Source organism: Herpailurus yagouaroundi, unplaced genomic scaffold, assembly GCF_014898765.1.
Source record: "Herpailurus yagouaroundi ecotype Mexico unplaced genomic scaffold, PumYag 188, whole genome shotgun sequence".
Lineage (NCBI taxonomy): Eukaryota > Metazoa > Chordata > Mammalia > Carnivora > Felidae > Herpailurus > Herpailurus yagouaroundi.
The window spans coordinates 11,936,630-11,948,603 of NW_024412419.1; the positions used below are offsets into that span (position 1 = coordinate 11,936,630).

The 11,974-nt window shown below is 40.6% G+C and overlaps 1 protein-coding gene across 4 annotated transcripts in view; it reads right to left on the minus strand.

The window, feature by feature from the left end:
• Positions 1-11,974, minus strand: part of NBAS (NBAS subunit of NRZ tethering complex) — a 366,039-nt gene that overhangs the window by 312,054 nt on the left and 42,011 nt on the right. For 3 of the 4 annotated variants that reach the window (XM_040496113.1, XM_040496112.1, XM_040496111.1), the window contains exons 7-9: positions 7,052-7,185; positions 4,473-4,606; positions 2,637-2,735 (exon numbers count right to left, since the gene is read on the minus strand). In XM_040496113.1, coding sequence (XP_040352047.1) covers positions 2,637-2,735; positions 4,473-4,606; positions 7,052-7,185 — 367 coding nt within the window. Of the gene's footprint in view, positions 1-2,636; positions 2,736-4,472; positions 4,607-7,051; positions 7,186-11,974 lie in introns of those variants that run through there. The other variant, XM_040496115.1, reaches the window with a different exon arrangement.

Below are 11,974 nucleotides of genomic sequence, written 5' to 3' on the forward strand. Positions count from 1 at the left end.
TCCCCATTGCACTTATCAGTTCCGCAAACACTGTACGTCCATTGTTTGTCGTCTGTCACCCCTTCTAGAAGTAAGTTCCACAAAGAACATACCAAGGTATATAACAGCACGTGGCACAGAACAGGAAATGAATGAAGATTTACTAAATGAATGAATGAGTGAATAAATGAGTCAACGAATATTTAAGGATGAAAAGGCAAGGACACAATACTACAGAAGGTTCTGGTCTCATCTGTGGATAGCATCTAACCATAATATTCATCCAACAAAATCAAATGCAATAGGAGAATAAGAGAATACTCACTTTGTGTATGGGAGACAGACTGAGTTAAGAAAACTATACATGCATCTTCCATAAAGGGACATTCATAGATAAGGTGTAAAACTGAGAAATTAAGAAGTAACAATATAAGCATTTTATTTTTATGTATGACAACAGCCAAAGCTACCAAATAAAATAGCTACATAAAATAGCTCAAAGTAGTTATCTTTGGAAATAAATTGGGTGAAAGTTTTTAAAAATTATTTAACACTTGAAACCACACACAACTATAACTCGTTAAAGATAAATTGAAAAAAATATGTTGGAAGAAGATACTCAACAGGCACATAATCCAAAGTTAATATCTAGATCACACTAAGAATGTTGAGACCAAATACCCAATAAAAATTAAGCAGTTATCTAAGAAAGCATTTTGTAGAGACAAAACATGAATGGCCAATAACTTATAAAGGTGACCAACCTCATCAGTAATCAGGGAAATGAAAATTAAAACCACACAGTCAGAGGGGCAGCTGGGTGGCTGAGTCGGTTAGGTGTCCGAGTCTCGATCTTGGCTCAGGTCGTGATCTCACAGTTCATGGGATCGAGCTCTATGTCGGGCTCTGCGCTGACAGCATGGAGCCTGCTTGAGATTCTCTTTCTGCCCCTCCCCCGCTGACATGCTCACGCTCTCTCTCTCAAAATAAACAAACTTAAAAAAAAAAAAACCCACAATGAGAGACTCTTTTATACCTACCAGCTCAGCAAATATTTAAAAGTCTGGTATCGAGAACGCTAAAAGAATATGAAACTACAGAAACTTTCATACACTGCCATTGTCCACTTGCAGAACCATTCTGAAAAACATTTGCATTGCCTAGTAAAGTTAAAGATGTACCTCCTCAACAACTCAGCAGTTCCACTTCTACTTATATATCCTACAGAAACCCTTGCACGTGTCAGAGGAGTGCATAATCATTCTGGCCATAGTACAATTCTTACAACAACAACAAAAAAAAAAAAACACTGGAAACAAAACAAATTTTCATCTACAGAGAATGAATAATTATGCTGCAATATATTCACAACATATTCACAACACAACATATTTATTTTATTTTGAGAGAGAGCACACATAAGCAGGGGGAGGGGCAGAGAGGGAGGAGAAAGAGAATCCCAAGCAGGCTCCACGCTGACAGCACAGAGCCCAATGCAGGGCTCAATTCCAAGACACGTGAGATCATGACCTGAGCCAAAATCAAGAGCTGGACGCTTAACCGAATGAGCCACCCAGGTGCCCCCCATAACATGAAATATCGTACTGGTAGTTAAAACTGAATCTCAAAGTAAGACCAGTGTGTCTTCCTTATGATTCCATTTATATAAAGTCAAACAGCAAAACTAAATATTGAGTAAGTGGTAAAACTATCAAGAAAACAAAAGACTGATCAACACAAAATTCAGGACAGTGGTTCTCTCTAGTGGGGAGGGGGTCAGGGAAGAGTACAAACTGGGCTCTGGTGGATGTGGGTTCCTTTGCAGTACGAACATTTCATAATATAATTCTAAACACAAAAGGTCAGACCTAGGACTGAACAGAATACAAAAAATGCATACCTTTTTTCATGCAAAAGACTTAAGTACAGAGAGGATCAGAGAGTTTAAGGACTTGCAAACAGACACAGACTCACTGTCAAAATTCAGAATTCAAGCTAGGTTTGCCTGATGCACAAGTTGATATTCTTCCCATCTAGAAAACCAAAAAGTTTGCGTGGCTAACTTAAAAAATAGATGGAAATTTCATTCTCAAATAACAAAATTAAAGGAGAGAAATCACTGGAAGTAGAAAACGCCCAATATTCAAGTAACCCTCAATGTAGGTGGCCAATACATGGAGAAGTGTCATATATGAAGAATGGGCGAGGGCTGTAGGAATGAGCTGTGCAGCAATGAGAACAGCTCGAACCTGCCAAGAAGGAGGGGAGGAGGGAAGGAAGGTCTACTGAGACCTCTTGGGCAAGGGTACTTCACATGCACGGTTTGAGGAGTTCTCGCAACACGCTAGAGTCAAAAGTTAGGTATATACTCATTTCACAGATGAGAAAAATAAGACTAAGTAAGTGAAGAGAGAAGAAAGGCTTCCTCGTTGAATATTCCCCTTGCCCCATCTGGCTCAGAGCTGTCCACCAGATGAACAGAAATGCTCACACAATGATTACATACACATTACAGATATTTAAAATAACTATGCACGAGAGGAAGAAACGAAAAAGCCAAAATAATCAAAATGGACAATTTCTCCTCTCTGAAACAGTGCCAAGACGTCTACATCCACCTAATACTCTACCATATAAGAGAAGAAATGGTTACTTACCTGTGACCAGGATGGTAAATAGCTGTGTTGATTCCGTGAGGATAATGACTACTGAAGCTGAAACAGTGACTCTCTTGATAGCTCTGATTTGTTCCAACACTAAATTTAAGAAGGTAAATAAGAAATAAATACCAGTAAGGCACCGTGAGAGACCAAAAAATACCCACTGAAATGTCTACACTTAAAAGACAAACACCACCAGGGGCGCCTGGGTGGCTCAGTCGGTTGAGCGTCCGACCTCGGCTCAGGTCATGATCTCACAATTTGTGAGTTTAAGCCCCACGTCGGGCTCTGTGCTGACAGCTCAGAGCCTGGAGCCTGCTTTGGATTCGGTGTCTCCCTCTCTCTCTGCCCCTTCCCCGCTCATGCTCTGTCTCTCTCTGTCTCTCAAAAATGCATAAACATTTAAAAAAAATTTTTTTAATAAAAAATAATAAATAAATAAATAAATAAATAAATAAGACACCACCAAATACAGCTGAGGATGTAAAACAACCAGAACTCAGATACATTATTTGTGGGAATATGAGTGATACAAAAACTCTGGAAAAAGGTCTAGAAGTTTCTTACAAAAATAAACTATATCTACCCTATGACTCAACAGTTCTGCTCAAAGATAGTGACCAAAGAGAAATGACAATGTATATCCACAAATAGTTAAATAAGAATGGTCACAACAGCTTTATTCACTGTAGCCCAAAACTGGAAATCAGAATTCCATCAAAAGAAGAGCGAATACACAAATCGTGAATGTTATGGTCTGAACGTCTGTGGACACCCCTGCCCACTACGGATTGAATGCCTGCGTCCCCCGTAACATTCGTAAGTTAAAACTCTGACACCAATATGATGGTATTTGGAAGTGGGGTGTTTGGGAATTAATTAGGTCATGAGGATAACACCCTCACGAAAGGAATCACTCTTCTTCCAAGAGGCCAGAGAGCTAGCTAGCTCTATTCCCACCACATGCAAACAGCGGTCTGTAAGCCAAAAGACCACAGCCCAACCATGCTGGTACCTAGAATAGAATTCCACCCTCAGGAAGTGTCAGCAGTAAATTTCTGTTGTTGATAAGTCACCCAGTTATGGAACTCTGTTGTAACAAATCAAACTAAGACACATGAAATATTCATACAATGAAACACAATGTATTATAATAAAATGGAATAAACGGATACATGAAAAAATGCAAATAAATCTCAAAATATGCTAAATGAAGGAAGCCTTAGACAGAAGGGTACATACTATGAGTCCATTAATGTGAACTACCAGAACAGGAAAAACTTATCTAGAAGAAGAAAAAATTAAAAAAACAGCAGTTGCTCTGAGGGTGGGTGTAAACGGATTCACTGGGCAAGAGCATGAGGGAACTTTCTAGCATGATGGTAATGTTCTGCATCTTAATGGAGGTTTGAATTGCACAAGCACATGCATTTATCATAATTCATTGGCTGGTACACTTAAGATCTGTGCATTTCATTTCATCTGCAAATTTTACTTCAAAAGAGAAAACTATAAGCAAATATTGAACTTTAATTAATGACATGATGTGGAGGTATTTAAGTATTAACTCTGAAATTAATTAACAAAGAACACTGATTAAATGGCTAAATAGAGGGATGGACAGAAATGTGATATAGCAAGTATAATAAAATCCTCATTCTAGAATTTAAGTGAATGTATATGAATATTCACTATACAATTGTTTCAACCTTCCTATTCTATTTGCAATTTTTCACAGTAAAATGCTGAAAGAAAAAAAACAAAGGCTGACACTAAGCCAGAGAAATAAACATTATGTCAAACCGGAGTTCCCAAATAAAGTATATTTTTTACCTTACGAGGTAACTTTTAAGTTCTCCTCGGTAATTGATGACCAGGAGTTCTGCAGACCACTGTGCACTGGCTTTATATTCTAAAAATATCAACCCAGCAATGGCACAGCTCAGATCACCTGCTAAACTGGATGCCTGCAGAAAAGGGGTAAATTAAGTCACTAAAAAGATACCACACAGAAGTTAACATGTGTGCAATTGGAAGACGTCCCAGACATTGGCCCTGCCAGGTGCACATTAAGACAGCACCAGAACTGATCTGTATACTAAAGAATCATGCAAATCAGAGTGCCTAGAACCAGACTCACAACTCTAGACCTGCCCTCCCAATCAAAGGCTAGAAGCACACAATCCTCTTTGGATGAGAGATTCTCCTAGATTCGTGAATTTCTGTTCAGACTGTACTTCTGTTGTGTGGGTGGGGGGGGGGGGGAGGGGAGCAATGCCACAATTCAACTTCAAAGAACTCTAAGATACTTCAGATTCTGTGTCACCCTCTCTCTCTGCCCCTCCCCCACTCATGCTCGCGCTCTCTCTCTCTCTCTCTCTCTGTCTCAGAAATAAACATTAAAAAAAAATTTTTTTTAAAGAACTCTGAGATACAGAACTCAGATATCACCTTCCAAATGTTGATTTGCATTGCCTGCAGGAAACAATGCTTCAAGAAAAAAGCCTCACTTAATTCCCATTTGCCCCATTAACAACTAAAAGGAAAAGGCACTTAAAACACTCATTCAATGGCAACCTTTTTCCATTAACTAAATATCAGGCTATATTGCTAAGGATTTGAAGGCATGTGCACCCTAGGAAGCACACATAATAAAGTTTATCACCCTGAATGACTCCTCACTGTCTAGAACCACCAAGACTGTGACCACATGTGGCTGCTGAACACTCATACATGGCTAGTCCTAACTGAGATCGGCTACAAAAGTAAACATGAAATTTCAAAGCCTTGGTATCAAAGAAAGTATCTCGTTAATACTCTTTACAGGGATTACATGCTGAAATAATATTTGTGATATACAGGATTAAATATTAAATAAATTTCACCTGTTTTCTTTAACTCTTAATGCAGCTACTAGAAGATTTAAAATCACACATGCGATCATATATAAAGTTCACATGACTTTTCTATCAGATAGTGCTTGGTCCAGAAAACAGGGATCCAAACTTCCTAGTTTGATTCCCCAGGACTTCCATAATAGGAGCCTAACACATTTTTTCAAGTTTTTCCACTCATTATTTCTGAACAAAAACCATTCTCTATATCATAAGTTCTTATCCCCAGCTTCTCGTTAGAATCAGCTGAAAAACCTGTAAACAGGGGCGCCTGGGTGGCTCAGTCGGTTGAGCGTCTGACTCCAGCTCAGGTCATGATCTCACTGTGAGTTCCACCATCAAGCTCTGTGCTGACAGCTCAGAGCCTGGAGCCTGCTTTGGATTCTGTGTCTCCCTCACCCACACCCTCCCCCACTCACTCGTGCTCTCAAAAATAAACATTAAAAAATAAAAAAAATAAATAAAAAATAACCTATAAACAATATTAATTCCCAGAACCCACTCCCATCAATTAAATCAGAATTGTTATGGGTCAAGTCTAGAAAATCAAGTAATTTTTTGTTTTTTGTTTTCCTTATAAAGCTTTCCAGGCAATTCTAAGATGCAGCCAGAGTTAGAAATGCTGTTGTACCTGTCTCTGTATCTTGGGTCATTCAAGGAAGAAGGACACAAAGTGAAAAGTGCTGGGTCCCTGAAATTGTTTCACTTAGGAGCTGGATTGCCATGGCAACAGCCTGCCCCCGCCCCCAATTCAATTTTAGTTTTCCAAACTGTAAAGCGCAGATAATATCTGTCCAATCTACTCGAACCATTCTTGTGAACATTAAATGAGAATATATGTCAAACTCATTAATAAAGTACAGAGCACTACACAAATACAAGTTATTACTACCAGTCATTTCTTCACTCTCCCTTTCAATTTCTATCCTTTTAGGATGACAGACGCAGCTCCTCTGAAAGCTGTTCCCTATTGCAGCAGCCCGCTGACTGCTCTTCCCCCCTGGAACTTCTCAACAGCTTTCCATACCTCTGTTTAGCATTTACTTCCCACCATGGTTTTTTGGGGGGGGTTGTTGTTGTTGTTGTTGTTGTTTTAAGGTTTTGTTTTGTTTTGTTTTTAATGTACTTATTTTGAGAGAGAGATAACATGAGCAGGAGAGGGGCAGAGAGAAGGGAGACAGAGAATCCCCAGCAGCCTTCACACCATCAGCACAGAGCCCAATGTGGGGCTTGAACCCCCGTCGAAACCAAGAGTCAGACACTCAACCGACTGAGCCACCGAGGCGCCCCACTTCCCACCATGTTTTGATGCCAATGGATTACCTCTGAACACCGCACTACAAGATACAAAGGAAAAATATTTCATGTACAGATATCTACCTACTAGATTCTGAATATCTTAAGTTCACAACTTACTCAGACTTACATTTCTATTTCCCCTCTTTCACATTCATTCAAGCACCTTCACATACTTGTTTGAATGCCTTTCATGTAATGAGCTTCCGGTTACATACATACCGGGGTAATAACAAAGAGTTCGCTTCCCATGAGATCAAACACCCTCACGGTTCCTGTACTTTCAGCGTAGGCCAGCAGGGTACAATCGTAACTCCACGCTACACGTCTCCACTGGGGTTTTGGGTCTTTTGGAACTATAATGAAAGGAAAAGAAGTGGTTTTAACAATGTGTTATACAGACAGTTTAGTTGCAGTAACTATAAATGTAAATTATTCAACTCTATTACATCCTCTCCCAAGGATTTCTAATGCTTCAGTTCAATCGAAGAGAACAGTTCCCAGAAAGCCACTTCAAGTAAGAGTGGGACATACGAACCAGAGCCAGCTCTGCCCCGCTTACTCCCGAAGGAAAGACTGTGACCCCAGTGGTCTAGTGAAGGCTGAGCATGCCCTGGTGTGGCAAAGGCCTGGGAACAGCACACCTCAAAACACTCACAAAGTTAAAATGGATCAAAAGCAGAGAGAGTGGGCAGAAAATAATTCCAATCCAGTGAGTTCAGCATCTCTAACAGCAAAAAATGAAAATTTCACCTGAAATCTTCTAAATATACCAAATACAGATACCAAGGAAATACAACGCAGTATTCTGCAGAAGAAATATACACACGCATGTGTAATACACAGACACAGATATTAGGTAAATCAAGTACTATCCTGGATCAGTCATGCAATTATAATATTTTAATAACCAATCTTAACAATCTAACACCTGTACTTTCTCTGTTCTGAATTTTTCAGTACAATAATGAAGAAAAAAGCTGTCGGCTACAAAAAAACAAACAAAAAAAGGGACAGTGAAACTCTCGACTCTGTTAGCTTTGTTTTAGGCTTTTGATGTTTTGTGGGCTTCAGTTGTCCCTCATTAGAATGCCAGCACTGAAGAGACAGGGCCACTGCCTTTTCCTTTACCAGCAGGGACTCCAGATGATTAGGGGACTGACAAGGTGACATCGCGAGTCAAGAGCAAAGAAAGCCCTGGACCTACGTGTCCTGCCTTCCCAAACAGTGAACACTTCACCACCACACACTCACCGCCTCTCGGTCAGAGTTTGGACAGGGCCTCGGGACGGCCTCAGAAAGGCTTCCGAGATGCACTGGCTTCTCTCTACTCCCCTAACAGAATCGCCCAGTTAAGACTTCGCTGTCTCTTTCGGAGACTCTCACAACAGCCCCCCCCCCCAAGTGGTCTCCTCCCTTCCATTTTCTCCCCAATCCTTCCTCAATACTCTCCAAAGAGATCTTTCTAAGGGGAACAGATCCCATCCTGCAGCTGCATGGTTCTCCATTTCCAACAGAATGAAGTCCAAACTCCTCCACATGCACCAACGGCCCCATACAAATAGCCCCATCACAGCCTTCCAGTGTCCCCTCCTACCACTACCACCTCCACATATCCGACGAGCCAACAACACAACTGGCAAAAAAGCAAACCACGCGCACTCGAGTCTCAGCCTTTTGTACACATTGCTACCTCTACCCAGAAGGTTCTTTTTTAATTTTTTTTTGAACATTTATTAATTTTTGAGACAGAGACAGAGAGTGAACAGGGGAAGGGCAGAGAGAGAGAGGGAGACGCAGAATCGGAAGCAGGCTCCAGGCTCCGAGCTGTCAGCCCAGAGCCCGACGCGGGGCTCGAACTCACAGACCACGAACGAGATCATGACCTGACGTCGGCCGCTTAACCGACTGAGCCACCCAGGCGCCCCAGAATGTTCTTCTTTAGTACTCCTCAAATGGTTCTCTTTTGTTACAACCACCTGTGTTAACAAGTGGTTACCTCCTCCTTCCTGGACATTCTCCCAAACTGACTGCTCTCCTCTCTGTGCCCCAGACATGCTGTACAAAACTCCCCCATAGCATTGATCGCATCGTATTAGGTGGTTTCCGTGACTGATGCCCCCACCAGTTTCTGAACTCCATGAAATCACAGACAGTGTCCTACTCAACACTGCCATCCTGGGACCTGGAACAGAAAGTGATCAGTTTCACTTTCTAATCTTCACTAGTAAGCGAAGACTACGTCTTTCAGAGAAGTCTGTATTAACAGGACAAGGTAACAGTAAGAGTTTAGCATCCTTCAAGGACTACCAATTAAACATGAATCACATAACTGAAGACTTCTTTCCACCTAAAAGAGGTAACACAGAATTCAGACTTCCCTCTTATCTCTGTAATACCCATAATATATGTTCTTTATATGAGGAAAGTGTACCAGACATCAAGGAGTTTCTCTATTCATCAACAGGTAAAAAGCATACCAAAAAAAAAAAAAAAAAAAACAATCCAAGGGGGTCTTTGAATACAGGAGGGTCTAGTGGATTTATTAAAGACTAACAAAATACTACATACACTCTAGAAAAGCAACTTTTTTAATGATAATAAAATGAAGAAAAATATCAGTTCTCTGTCTTTATAAAACTAAAAAAAATCCGAACTTGGAAGTAAACACAGGCACAAAATGATAAACAACACAATACAAGACCCACATACACACAGATGCCACATAAACACCAGCAAGAGGACACTTTAATGCCCTGAAAAATATTCATGTGCTCAAGAAACACAGCAATATTTTTCCATTATTACTGTTTTACCTGTGATAACTGGGTATTTTCCTCTTATTTCATTTTGCTAGGATAAACAGATTTATGCACCACATTCTGTTTCTGTCTAAAATAGGTTCCATCTAAAGGGGATTTGTTTTTACTATTACTTCTAGTTATAGCCAGTAGCTCCAGAAAACTCCGCATGTGTTTTGACCCAGATAAAGACGTTTTCATTACAAAATAAGATTTCACGTAGCAATGTAAAAATAAAGGCTTTATCAACAGATTCTTCCAGCCGACTGTGTGGTTTTGGAGAGGAACAAACAGTCCAGATTTAAGTGTTAATGGGGTTGTCTGAAGGGTATTCAGAAAGGCTGCTGGTCAAGTTAACCAGCAGTCTGACAACCTCCACGTTCATGGTCAGACTGTTCATTCTTGCTCTTATCTTGCACCGGCTGCAGCCCCTTCAACCTGCCTGGGTGCCAAGTTCTTTCCCACCTTATGCTTTTGTCTGCGCTGTTTTCTCAGCCTGGAACCCTTTCCCTAAGCCCTCTCCTGGCTCCTTTTCACCTTTCAGGTCTCACTTTATGTACTGCTTCCCCAGGATGCGTTCTCTGACCACCCTGGCTAAAGTAACCCAAGGCCCCATTATTCACCACTGTCCACTGGTTTCATTTCCTCCACATATCTGATCCCAAAAGATTATGCACAGGTTTGTCTACTTTTTATCATCTGTCTATTCACTTAAACTATAAATTCCAAAATGCCTGGGCCTGGGTCCATCTTGTTCCAAACTGCCTCACCAGGGCCTAGCACACTGGTGGTAGCAATCAGCACTCAAGCGCTAACAGAGTACACGCTAATCCAGTGCTCAGCCGCCCGGATTAGAAACACAGGACAAGATTACGAGGTAAGGAACACTGGGTTCTCTTCTCAGTGCTGCCATAAAACCAAGGGGTGTGACCTTGGGGAGATCACCAAGGTGCCGCTTGGTCATTTGCAAAATGAAGGGTTGAATGAACAATCTCTCCCAGACTCACTCTGACTGCTAAATCGAGAACCAGTGAGCAAAAGCAAACTAGTGGGGCTATGAAGACTTGGAGCCTTGAATGTTTGAAGTAAGTACTGGCAAAGACATGAGAAAAATCTTACAATCCTAGAATGAGAAAGGTCTAACCATGATGAGAAACTCTGAAATTATACAGGGAAAAGAAAAAAAAAAAAAAAAAAGGCAAATGTAGTCACAAGAGAAAAAACAAAACAAAACACCACCACCATAACAAATTTCAAAGGAAATCAATTGGGTGACAATATTTGTAACATGTGACAAAGTATTAACATTCATACTATCAAGCCAATAAGAACAAGTAAGCTAAGGGTAATATAGGCAAAAGGGTATGATCTAACAATGCACAAAAAAATAAAAATAGCCACTTAACATATGCTCTACCTAATAACTAAAAAAAATGCAAATTGAAAATGAGATACTAATTTATCCTTTGCCAGTGAACCTAATAAATACTTCTTAAATAGGTAACAGCAGAGCAAAAAAACTGCTTCCATCATACCTTTTTCATAGTTGTATATATAGGTGGAACCTTCTGGAAAGAATTCCAGCAGTAGCTATTTGAGTACTACACCCAGACACAAACAGGATGTCTTTCCAGCACTGGTGAAGAGGGATGGGGGAGAAGATGGGTAAGGAAAAGAGGAAGGAAACAAGCCACTGTAAACAACGTAAATTTCTATCAAGAGGAGAACAGATGAATAAAATGTGGTTCACATTCTTACAGGGGAAGACTGTGGCTACGCTGAAAAGACTGAAATGCATCTGTACGCACTGATTAGGAAAGACATCGATACAGTCAGAGGGAGAGCAAGCTGGGAACAAAGTCCACAATAGGATCTCAACTTGTTAATGACAAAGTCAATCCATCTATGTACAGGTTTACAGAAGCAGAGGTTTTATAGATTAAATCATTAATATAAGTACCAGTGAGAAATGCAAATGGAAAAGAAACTTGACGTTCTCTGCCTCTGCACTGTTTGAATTTGTTACATGTATGTACTGCTTTTATAATAAAATAAACAGGGTAACTAGTTTCAGACTAGATCTCCCACCGTGAAAGAAAAATATGTCAAAGACCCGTTTCAGACGTTATCTACAGGCAGTGCAAGACTGTGACCCCAGGAAGAGGCTGCTTTCAGCCGGTAGGCACCTTCTGGACTAAGCACCTTCTAGACTGCCTTGTGTGAAGAGAGACCTCCAGCTGCACATGCAAATCTCAAGGAACTGAGCAGATAAAGAATGGAGTCACAGAGCTACACGGGAGCTACAGAGCTGAAAACCACCTGCAAGGCAGCTTTCCAGAGGGAA